General features: G+C 35.1%; 2 protein-coding genes across 3 annotated transcripts in view; one reads left to right on the forward strand and one right to left on the reverse strand.

Moving 5' to 3' along the window:
- Positions 1 to 1,210, reverse strand: part of LOC140756831 (uncharacterized) — a 61,902-nt gene extending 60,692 nt beyond the window's left edge. Inside the window, exon 1 of the mRNA XM_073092362.1 lies at positions 1,004 to 1,210. Within this exon, the coding sequence (XP_072948463.1) occupies positions 1,004 to 1,205 (202 nt within the window). The 5' untranslated portion in view covers positions 1,206 to 1,210. The remainder of the gene's footprint in view (positions 1 to 1,003) is intronic.
- LOC140757039 (HMG domain-containing protein 4) overlaps positions 1 to 13,378 on the forward strand; it is a 225,810-nt gene that overhangs the window by 168,397 nt on the left and 44,035 nt on the right. The window lies entirely within an intron of this gene.

Consider the following 13,378-nt stretch of genomic DNA (forward strand, 5'->3'; position numbering starts at 1 on the left):
AACCACAGAGGATTTTGTACCTTTATTTGGCATTGTGCAAATATAGCAATTGAAAATAAACACTCTTAAGAAATTTTATAAGTATTTAAAATTTATTACTTAAAATTGTACCTAACATTTATTTCTGCCACTATTTAAACATAAGTTTTTATCTTTTGCGTATTAAATTAAATTGAGTAAAAACAGTTTCGAGGTACATATGAATTAATTTCTTAATGATGAAAAAAGTACATTTCAGAATTTTATTTACTTAAAAGTATAATTATTATAACTTTGTGTTGTACCTTGTTCTTTTGTCTGATTATAATGATTAAAATATTTGTTTGACGGTTTCCGTTATTTTTTTAAAACTTTTCGAGTTTTTCGAGTGTCCAAATGACGTAGATCATGGGATGAGTGTCAAAATTAGCAAACAACAATTTAAAAACCATATACTGACTGACACACAATGCACTTTTAATTTGAGTAAGGTATAAAAACATTTTTATTTTTGGGCATTAAATATAAAAGGTGTTGTTTAAGAATTTGTTTGAAGGTGGTAGAATCCATTGTTCGACTTCGGAGATGTAACCGAGATGCCAATTTCTGCCTTATAATAAATGTTACTGCTTTGTTCTGGTTTAAAAGATAAGAGAGACAGCGTCTCGTTATTAATAAGCAATCTATCTATTGTTTAGCATATCAAAAATCGACAGTGAAATCAAAATCAGATGGGCTGCATTCGTTTGCTAATTTGAATAATCTATATAAATAAAAATGAATGTTGGTCTGTTTGTCATTTATTGAATCGTAAACTATGCATTTGATCATGTGGTGATCTCCAGCAAAGTTGTTGTGCCTTAACTCACGAAGATTTCTGATTTGGTACGACCAATTTTGACAGATGCCGCCACTGTCATTCCAATGAAGGTACAGATTTTCAGTTATATGTATGTCATGTTTTTTTTAAACGCGGACGAAGCCGCGGGCACTATTAGTCAAAATAAAATTAAAAAGTACTTACTGCAGAAAATATACCTTCTTTTCTTGTTTTTCTCTGTATTTTCGCCAGTCACACACTGGTTCGACATAGCACACGACATATCGATGCAATCCTTTGGAGTGGCGCCCTCTATCAAACTGTTAAGGGAATCGTTCGGGTCCATATTTGTGAGTGAGGTCTGTGAGGTATACTTGATGGTCACCGTTGGGACAGCTTCTGCCATTGTGGTTAACTGGAACAAGAGAAAATATGTGATTTTTAAGGAAAACTTCTTTAGGTGGCCTAGAGATTTTTTTATAATGATAATATTTTATCGACCTTAGATAAAAATCTAACCTTGTCTGGGGTTGATTAAAGAAGTATAGTCCGCGCCCAACTGCTAGTCTGCTCTGAAGTTGTTGCGAGCATGTATAGTCATACAATTTGCTATGGCGACGCGATTCACTTCTATATTCCGAGCGGACTAGCCGTTTTACGCGGACTATATGTATTAATCAGTTGTAGTTTTTTGTTTTATTATCCGACAGCAGGGGGAGATGTTTTTCCAGCTTGTATATAATGTATGTCTCATTATTTGGCACTACAGCCCAAACAGCGTGATGGTTTTTAACTTTTGAGGGGTTAGATTTGTCTAAATTGTGGGCATGACATAGGGTATATTTTCAAGCAGTCGGTTTTTTTTAACACGCTTTTATTAGCTTGGGTTGTATGTATGTATGTATCTATGTATGTACGTAATGTAGTAACGGAATCTTTTAACCCGATTTCTATCCACTTTTAACGTTCAGTTTAATTCAAAATTTTAAAGAATTATCAAAAACCGATGACAATACACGATTTTAATAATTTTGTACCATTTTCCTTATCAACATCCTCAGGATTAACGATTTTCGAGGCGAGATTGTTCAAGCGCCTTAGACAAAGTTCATCGCAAGTTACTAGATTGCAAATAATTATTGCTTTTTAGTTTCAATAAAGCGTAACTGTTGTAGCGTTATTTTTAGTTTAGAAAATAATAATTATAATAACAGTTTCACTTTTTGGCGCAGAATTTGTGACTTATATCGAATTATTTTATTTATTTATTTGTTACCGTACAGAACATATAACTCACTAACGATTAACATGAAATTTAAAACATTTTATTCTTCAACAAAGGGGACCACCCCTTTTTTCACCTTAAGTGAGATAATCATGCCTGTGGAACAGCCGTGCTTCGACAGTCTCATCTCTGAGCTTGTATATATGCAACATGCTGAGAAAACTTCGATAGCGTGATTCAGACTTAAATGGCGCCATCTCCTGGCGAGTTGCGGAAATAAGCGCATACAAACAGAATGACACGTGATATAAAGATTACCTTACATTAATTATTTCAAATGTAATCAATGCGGTTACAATTTAATTGATGAGGTAAACTGGGCTATAAAAGTTGTTTAAAAACCATTATTAATATTTTCCTATGGAAAATGCCAATAACATGGCTTTTTCCTTCCTTTTCTATATAAGTAACGACATTTTCAGAGGTATAACGTGGCATAAATATATTTCTAACTATTTACATAGATAAGTATAGATATCTCACCGCCAATTCTGTCAGCCATTTAATGGCTGTCATGGTATAATTTACGCGGAACAATGCCAATATGCGCAGTTAAGTGGTGCAAAAACACGAAATCCAAGAAAAAGGGCTGAGAAATATCGTTTCATTCGTAAATTATCTAAAAAACTACATTTTTTTATATTTTTCAAATACGAAAATAGATGACAGTGATAATTTCAATTGTCAAAACTGGTTACACTGTCTTCATCTTCATCAGTTACGACCATTTTATTAGACCTCTCTTATGTATGAAATCTCATTCTTCCGAGAGATCAAGCTGAATCTGTGGTTCCAAATCATTGATTTTCATAAACTATTAACTTAAATCTTTCTCAATAAATGATCTGTTGTATTCAAAAATATTTTTTCACAAACAAGATGAAGGCGATTGAAGAATCTTCATCAGCTTCATAAATCATACATGAAGTATGATGTATGAATGTATGAAGTATGAATAGGTTTAATTATGGTACCTATCGATTTTATCTTAATAATAACTACTTAAATAATAGTGCAAAATTATTATGAAGCTGTGTTCTTGGACAAAATCACTTGAATAATCGTGTCTAACTTAAATCGGTAATTTAAACTGTATTCTGCAGTTAAGTCGGAATAAACTTTATCATTATATATATACCTACTAGCTGACCCAGCAAACGTTGTGTTGCAATATAAATAAAAAAATGTTAGGGGGAACAACGCTTCTCACTTAGGGGTATGATAAACAGATAGTAGCCGATTCTCAGACCTACTGAATAAACATATAAAATTTGGTGAAAATCGGTAAAGCCGTTTCGGAGGAGTAGGTACGGTTACTAACATTGTGACACGAGAATTTTATATATAAGAAAATTATGATGCTATTTTATCTACTTCTTCTTAAATATTATTTATGCAATTATTATAAAAAAAATTAAAAAAAGGTTTTTTTATAATGTAGAAGTAGCAGACGAGCACACAGTCCACATTAGGTAAGTGGCTACTGCCGCCTATGGACATCAGTAATTAACCCCAAACTAATCTGGAACGCCTCGGAGAAGTGTATCTTCCTTACCACGCCCTTCAAACCAGAACAGAACAGCACTTAACAGTTAACACTCCTATTATTAGGTAGAAATATGTGGCAGTGGTAAAATCCTTTATGCGCCACAAAGGATTTTACCACCTTCAAATACATATACATATGCTTAAAAAATGTATGTCTTAGTTTTAACACACGGAACTTGCTTTCGGATGCACATTTAAATTTCAGGGCTGTTGGAACATTTCATTTTTTAACAAACAATTGTTAATGTATTTGTTTAATGTTTGCTTTTAATTACTTTTCCGTGTACAAAAACATATAAATAAATAAACATTACCCTCCGCCGAAAAAAGCTTTTAAATATTACGTTGATCAAATCAAAAATACCGTAAAGGCAATAAAATTATGCAGTTTTCAAGGTCTTTCTTTAGACGTAGTGTGTAATAATGAATATTTAAATTTCGTTATGGCAATATAGAATGCTGAAATTAGGTGTAGGTCAATGACCGAATAATTATTTTTGTCTATTTAAAGTATTTCGATCATTTTGGATGATAAAATTCTAATTTTAGTGTTACATCGTGAATGAAGAAATTGCCGACCTATGAATAAAAATTTGTATTTTTTTGTAATATAGGAGTATAAAACGAGCATTTTTCGATTTTCACCCAGTAACTCCAAATATTGAATAATATCTCCAATATTGACGTGTCATCTAGTAATTTTGACCTACTGATTATTTGGCAAATAATAATAAATAACTCGGGTTCGATCGTCATAAAATAGTTATTTAACACATTTTTTACACATATTTTGTGATCGGCGACTTGCCCAAAATATTGTGTCGCGGGCCATTGGTTCGCCATCCATGATCTATACAAACATGCATGCAAATATTTGGCACTACAAATGTGTATGCCTGGTGGTTAGGGAGACATAGTTATCCGAGGCATTCCAGCTTAATCGTCAGGGGTAGTGGCGCATTTGTGGCCGACCTCAGGTGGGAATCTAATCTTACTTGGGGTTGATTAAAGGAGAAATATTAATCCGAGGCATTCCAGCTTAGTCCTCGATGTTAGCGGCGCATTTGTGACCGACCTCAGGTAGGAATCTAATTTTATCTAGCGTTGATTCCAGATGCCCATGGGCGGCAGTAGCCACTTACCAGGTGGACTGCATGTTCGTCTGCTACTCTTATATTATAGAAAAACATGAAAATTTAGGCGCGTAAACATAAAGGATTCTTCCTCGAGTCTTCAACACCTGTATTTACTTAAAACAAGTGTTACGATGGTGTTACGTAATTATGTTTTGTGTTATGGCAAGGGTCGCTTATGTTTTATTTGCACAAGACGAGACAAAGTTGATTTTCCTGTAATAACCAGGTTATGGGGACACAACTGTAAGACACAGCCTTGTAACTAGCCTTCAGAATTCAGCAGAAACGACGTAATTTTTTACAGAAATAACAAAATATTATTAAAAGTATTGTTATATTACATTGAAACAGCTGTCTTCCTGATGCTAAGGGGGCCATTGCCATCCATGTACGAAATAAATCTTTAACAGGTATCGGCCACAGGTGGTCGACCACAGATACGTTGCTATCATCTGAGGATAGTTTTGAAGATAGTAGAACCCTTTGCGGTTCGACTCCGGCGGCACCACCGCCACACCTATTTCTGCCTAATAACGGCAGTGTTAGCCACGTTAAGCGCTGCTGTGTTCTGGTTTGAGGGGTGTGGTAACGGAGACATACTTTTCCGAGACATTCCAATTTAGTCCTCAGGGCTAGCGTGCATCTGTGGTCGACCTCAGGTAGGAATTTAAACTCATCTGGGTTTATTTCAGACGTTCAAGGGCAGCAGTAGCCATTCACCATCAGGTGGACTGCATGATCGTCTGCTACTTCTATCTTATACAATACGAAATTAAATGAGTAATGTAGGTTTCTTGTTCGCCAATTCGTTTACGAATGATGGGAATTAATTGTCGTACATTCAAAATGTAGGTCAATCAGCCAATACAATATTTGGGTCACAGATACATGGATAGAATTGATATTCTATTAATGACGTCATGAGATTCAAATTGTCGTCAACCCATTACTGTCCCACTGCTGGGCAAGGGTCTTCTCTTAGATAGGTTTAGGGCTGTACTTGTACGGCGCTGGCCAAATGCGAATTAGTAGACAGAAGGTAGTAGTTTTGAAGGTGGTAGAACCCTTTGTGGTTCGACTTGGCCGGCACAACCGCCACACTTATTTCTACCGTATAACAGCAATGTTAAGCGCTGCTGTGTTCCGTTTTGAAGGGTGTGGTAAGGGAGACATACTTTTCCGAGGCGTTCCAGCTTAGTCCTCAGGGGTAGCGGCGCGTCTGTGGCCGACCTCAGGTAGGAATATCTAATTCTATCTGGGGTTGACTACAGATGTCCATGGGCGGCAGTAGCCACTTACCATCAGGTGGACTGCATGCTCGTCTGCTACTCCTATATTATAAAAAAAAAATACTTAAAATCTTTTTAAGAACTTTCTGGTTTAAAAGGTTTCCTTGTAAGTAATGTTTCCCTTTTTTATTGCAAGTGATAATTGATTTCTATTACGCACATAGTTTTAAAAACCTGATTTTTAAATTGTGCCTGGGATTCGAACCTTGGACACATTGAGAGGTCGAGCGTGACCCACTAGGCTATAGAGTCAAATAAATTAATTACTCATTTTAGTCACTTTTTATTATTACCACGCTTATAAAGAACGCTTATAAAGAAAAAAAATATCAACTTTAATTTTATGTTTTATGGTGCTTTATAAGTACTTGTGTCTACAAAAAAATATTTAAGTATGTACAAACTTATAACGTAATTACGTAATTTTGTATTTTATTTGTGTAAGGAATTAAAACCAAAACATGTATAATTTGCTGTAAATAACAGTATTATTAATTTTATTCATACATTGATATAGTAATTACATATTTTTTTAAAAAAGTCGTCACGAAAAAAATATATTTGAAAGACGTATTTGAATACAATAAAAGTTTGTTCTACAAAAAAAGAAAGCGAACATTATTTTTAGTAGTAGCATACGAGCATGCTGATGGTAAGTGGTTACTGCCGCCCATGGACATCTGTAATCAACCCCAGATAGGATTAGATATTCCTACCTAAGGTTGGCAACAGATGCGCCGCTACCCCTGAGGACTAAGCTGGAACGCCTCGGAAAAGTCTGTCTCCCTTACCACACCCTTCAAACCGGAACACAGCAGCGCTTAACACTGCTGTTATTAGTCAGAAATAGGTGTGGCGGTGGTGCCGCCGGAGTCGAACCACAAAGGTTTGTACCACCTTCAATTCAATTTTATAACATGAATTATTAGTGTTGTCACAAGTGATCCGTAAACAAAAAGATCTGAAACATTATTTTTCACAAGCTTTTATTTAACTAGTTATGTTAGTTATGTATATGAGGGTCAAATCTTGCGGAAATTTTAAACCAATAAACCCCAATAAATTGAACTAAAATTTTCCATACATTTTTCATTTGGATAATTATAAATTAGTGACGTCATTCTCAATGCACGATTGCTGACCAATTATTTTTTGTGCATCCTCATGATACGTGTCAGATGAAAGGATCTTTCTGAAAATAAATACCCCATATTTTGAATCTCACAGAAAAAAAGTTCAAACATGTCGTTAAACAAACGCTATGTAAAAAAAGTACTATAAACTATGTGATTATTTGACTGACAAAACGGTGTGGTCTGAAGTAGTTCAGCTCTACATGTACTATTAGGCTAAGTTTAACATTGTTTAAAACATTTTTTTAAAAGATGTGTGTTATGGAGTTTCTTTCGCCGCTTCTTCTCCATAACGAAACACAATTGAAGTGGTGGTAGTTGTATTGACATTCAAAAAGTGCTCTATAAAGAACCTATTTTGAATTAAAAAAAAATGAAATTTGAATTTGAATAACATTTTTTTATTTTTTCATGCCCTTGGATTCTTGCCTTTCGGCCTAAAGTTATTCACCTTCAATATGGTAAACGGGGTTATTATATTATTATGAGTAATAACCAAAGCGCAATTCAAGAGTATTAATTAATTTTATATCTACTTACTTAGTCGTATTGTTTAAGTGATAATTTTAACGGAGTTGTTTAGAAAGGTGAACTAATATAAGAACTTTGAAACAAAACTACCCAAATAAATAAAATTATAATATTTGTGCAACTAAATTCAAAATCATAGGTTCTTTATATAACGCAAGTGCTAGCTAGTAAGTAATTTTTAAAAATATGGGTGATTTTTTTTCATTCGGATGCAAACACTATAAAATTTCGATCTTTTCATTTCATTACGTTTAAATAGTTATTTTTACATTTTTGCAGTCGAGTGTTTTATTTTATTATTATAATTATTTATATTTGTTTTAGTTATGTTGTAATGTAGATTTCCGGGCACGGATCTCCACTCAGAATGAGAAAGATTCGTACATATTCGAATGTGCAGTTTTCGTAAAAAGTAACCCTAAAGAGTTCCAGTTCCGTTCAGGACCGCGTCACAAAGATAAACTCACATTATTGCCTGCTCGTACACACTTATTCAGCCAAAGCTTTTACGGAAGAGCACCAAATATATATAATAATATACCAGATGATATTCGAAATTGCAAGGATATCCATGCGTTTAAAAATAAACTAAAAACATATATAACTAATAAATGCTACTATAGTTTAAAATCCTTTTTGAGCGATAAAAATAAGTAATCCAATTTGTTATCAAGTCATATTGAATGTCATAATTGTTAGAATTAAAATTATAATAACAGTTTTTAGATGACATGTATATTTGTAAGCCACTTAGCGGCAGAATAAGCGACTATGTAACAAAAATGTGTAACAACTAACAATTACCTTATTCACAAATAAACTGATTTGATTTGATTTGATTTGAAAGATTAGGCGATAGTCCACCGCATTGGCCAAGTGCATATTGATAGACTTCACATACCCTTGAGAATATTTTTAATATCTTTCAGGTATGCAGGTTGACTCGGGACGTTTTCCTTCACCGTTACAACATGTAATTATTACGTACATAAATAAATTATTTAAAATCAGAAGTGCGTGTCCGGATTCAAACCTCGGACCCCTCGATCGAGAGGCTCAGTTTCACTAAGCTACCACTGCTTTCATGGTTATTGAACTGCAAATATATAGAACCATATAAGTATATAAATATTTAATCTACTATCAGATAAAAAGTCATTAACAGTTACATTTTTGCAATAATGTGGAGTGGAATGTTAAATATTGATTTATAAGTTGTTTATATTAACTGTGTATCGAGCCGAGGTGATGAAAATTAGGATTCTGTACAGAAAGCAATCTGAAGGGAATGACGCTTTGTAGGGTTCTGCACTTTTTTGGTTTCGGGGCTATCTTCATAAATATACCCGAGATTTTGGGGTAAAGGCCAGGTTATGTAAGATTTTTGATTTATGGGTTTTGTACCCACCTAAAAGACAAAACAGGCTATGCTCGGCGTCTCTTTGCGGGATAATACGGAGATCCGGCAAAGAACTGGAGTAATCGACATAGCTCAAAGAATGAGCAAGCTGACACTTCAGAAGTGGGCTGGTCACATATGTCGCAGAACGGATGGCCGATGGAGCAGGCGAGTTCTCGAATGGTGACCACGCTTCGGCAGACTGAGTGTAGGACGCCCTCCTGCTCGCTGGACTGACGACCTGAGGAAGGCTGATGGTAGTGGCTGGATAAAAGCAGCACAGGACCGAGTGTTGTGGCTATATACTAGGGGACCTTAAGGAAGGCTAATGTCCAGCAGTAGAACGATAAAGGCTGAAGTAATGATGATGATGAAGGAGGACACTAATACCAAGCCTCCATTATCTGTAAATGTGACCATCTGTAATATGATTCTATCTCTGAAACCGTAATAGAAAGACACGACCTAATCTTCCAGATTCCATATTATGTTTACGAGGGGGAAACCTTCAAAATGTACCTTTTGCCGTGGGAGCGACACACTGCATTTATGACTCTGGGATCTCCAGGGAACCCAACCAGAGTCCTCTAAACGCGTTGCCCCATCGGGCTCCGCCTAGGTAAGCATAAGCTCGCCACACCCTCTAGAGTGTACGGTATGCGGCTACACATGCCGCCTTTCCCGTGGTCGCTGGCCGGGTGGTTCCAGCTTCCACTCTTGCCACCCGCAACCCCGGAAGCCCTCTTTTAGTCGCCTCTTACGACAGGCAGGGGATACCGTAACCCTATTCTGGTCCTGGAACTACAGGGACACTATGTATTATAATACCTAGAGCGAACAGTCTCCGAAAAATAAGGGTTTAAGTTTTTGCTGCACTTGGTTACAGAGGTACCCAAAAAATGCAGTAACTTAGGGTCAAAGCTTTTAGACCTCTGAGCTTATCTCGAATATTAATCATTTTGTTGGTACATCAACATTTAAGACCAATTTTATTATGAGTCTTCATGGTACTTTCTGCCTGCATATCATAAGTTTTTTATAAGTAGGAATGTCCGTCTAATTACAATCTTTTTTTATATTCAAATATCAAACGAGTATGCAGTCCAACTGATGGTAAGTGGCCATCGAAATTAGTAACCAATCCTCGATAAGATTAGATTCCTACCTGAGCTTAGCCACAGATGCATTGCTACCCCAAAGGACTAAATAAGAATGCCTCGTATACTTCACCCTTCCAAGTGGAACACAGCAGAACTTAACACTGTTTTTATTAGACAGAAATAGGTGTGGCGGTGTTGCTTCAGGGAACGTACCACAACACCAACTTTAAAATATAATAATTGGGTTCTTATAAATATGGAATATATTTTTGAATTGTCAAATAACAGTCAAATTCTAAGTCTTTGGAGATCTCTAAATGAGATTAAATAAGAAATAAAGTTTCCGAATGCGAAATCAAATCTTGCTTAACAGTTTCATAATTATGGTTTCGAATATTAATATAAAAATAAAATATGCATTGAGATCAAACGTACAAAGTATACATCACTTATACATTTAAAAAAAGGGTTCAATTGTCTTCATAAAACATAACCATTTTTTGTTACTTGAGGACTTCATATTCATTATCCTTTTCGGAAAAAAATCCAAATGAAAACTTAATAACCCAATATGAAATATGAACTGTCATCCAAACTACAAAATACATCACTCATCACACTTTAAAGAGGGTTCAATTGAAGTCACAAACTTTTTGTTACTTGAGACATAATAATTATCATTTTCGGATCAATATCCGAATTCGTACATCCTATGATACTAACATAAAATATACATCAATAATACAAAGCAAGCATCAATCAAAGCCTTTAATTAATTTAAAAAATCAAAAACCCGACTGCACCAAAAAGGCTGAAGTAGAATTTCCAAAAGCAGTGAAATAGCCATTTAATTATTTTGATCCTGAAAGCCAAATACAAAGTTTTATAGCAGGTGTCTCAATGACATTTATTAGTAAACAAAAGATGTTCAAACAATATTATCCAATTTTATCCTCGTAGTGCTCATTTACGCTATATAAAGAACCTATGTGTAAAATTTCAGCACGCTTAAGTTCAGCGGTTTCCCTTTGCGTTGATCTCTGGCACAGCAACTCACTAATTTAGTCAGACAGTCATCTCGATGTGTATATACGAGTGTATATGTATTAGCTGACCCGGCAAACGTTGTGTTGCCATATAAATAAAAAAATGTTAAGGGTGGGCCCTTATCACTTAGAGGTAAAAAAAAATAGATAGTGGCCGATTCTCAGACCTACTGAATATGTATTTAAAATTTGGCGAAAATCGGTGAAGCCGTTTCGGAGGAGTACGGTAACTAACACGAGAATTTTATATATAAGATATATAATGTATGTGTAATCTCCTCTTAAATTTTGACACCCTACTCGATAGGTTTGGTTAACTTTTTTTAAAACGTGTTACTATTTCGCGAAAAAACCACCATATACGTTCTATAAAATATAATAACTTCAGTAAATGAAACTTTTGGTCATTATTTTACCTCGTTAGAGGTAGAATTTCATTATTTTATCCAACAAGCCTGATACAAAATTTCATAGTGTTTGCTTCAAAATTGACGATTGTTCAAATTAACTTCCCCTTATTTTACCCTCTACGGGGTTGATTTTTCGGAGGGGGATAAATAAGTGCGTCCTTGTTCCTATCCAGAAAGCCAAATACAAAATTTTATAGTAGTTGCTTCAAAATTAAAGGATTTCAAAAAAACTGTTTTCCCCCAATTTTACCCTCTTAAGGGTAGAATTTCCAAAAGGCCTTTCTTAGTACTTATTCACGCTATATAGAGAACCTATGTGCAAAATTTCAGAACTGTAAGGTCCTTAGTTTAGGCTTTACGTTGATTTCTGAAAAATGAAAAAGTCATTTAGTTAGTCAGTCTGTCAGTCACCTTGCTGTTTTATATATATACAAATATGTTTTAATAATCTCCGTTTAATTTCCTTTCATTTAATACCCTACTCGATAGGTTCGGTTAACTTTTTTTTTTAAATGTGTTACTATTTCGCGCCAAAAATCCGCCATTTTGACTTTTTTTTACTAACACCTATCTAAGGACACTCGGGTCATAGAGACGAATATAATGACACCTTAACTGTTAAAATTCATCCAGCCGTTTGTTAGATCGGATCAAATAAAGAAAGACAAACATACAAGATACGTGCGAAAAACATAACCCTTCCTTGGCAGTCGGGTAAAAAGGGGTTCAATTGACGTCATAAGTCATAACCAGTTTTTTGTTACCTGAACGGACATAATTATTATCCTTGTCGGATCAAGATCCGAATTCGTTTATCATTAACTACTCACGTGATCTTTCACGGATTACACTGAGATTAACAATAAAACAATATTATTTTATTATAACACGTGACCAGTTTTTTATTGTTTAAGTTTCGGATCTTTTCGGATCAAGATCCGAATTCAACATCCTTAACTGCTCGCGTGAAATATGCACGAAAATCAACAGTAAAGTAATTTATCAAAAAACATGCACTCAAAATATAAATTAATATCATAAGTCTTAGTCAGTTTTTTGTCATGACTTCGTGCATTTTTTTTAAAGTTTCCTAAACGATTGTAAGGGTGCTTGCATACAATTTGACAAACTATCCGCGTTTTTCCCTTCATCATCGACCCATTACTGTACCACTGCTGGGCACGGGTCTCCTCTCAGAATGAGAAGGATTAGGCCATAGTCCACCGCGCTGGACAAGTGCGATTGATAGACTTTACATACCTTTAAAAACGTTTTTTTGAAGATTTCTCAGGTATGCAGGTTTCCTCACGATGTTTTCCTTCGGTGATATTTAATTTCTAATACGCAAATAACTTTGATGTAAAGCTACGTGCCTGGGATTCAAACCTCGCACCCCTTGATCAAGAGGCCGAGTTTCTTAATCACTATATTAACTGGTTTTTTCTCCCTCACCACACACTTATAATAATTGGGTAAAATCTTAAAGTTCTCCAAAGCACGGAAGCACAATTTATTTTGTGACGGAAGCGCCTATCTTTACTAGCTACTAGCGTACTTATCTTTGCTACACTTTATAGTACACGACCAGGGCCGAATTTGGAGCGGGGGCCCCTAGTATAATTTATTTTGTGGCGGAAGCGCGATCGTTCCTAGCTACTAGCGTTCTTATCGTTGCTACATTTTATAGTACACGAGCAGGAGC

Source organism: Epargyreus clarus, unplaced genomic scaffold, assembly GCF_041222505.1.
Source record: "Epargyreus clarus isolate Ecla_fem2 unplaced genomic scaffold, WU_Ecla_fem_2.2 ptg000036l, whole genome shotgun sequence".
Taxonomy (NCBI): Eukaryota; Metazoa; Arthropoda; class Insecta; order Lepidoptera; family Hesperiidae; genus Epargyreus; species Epargyreus clarus.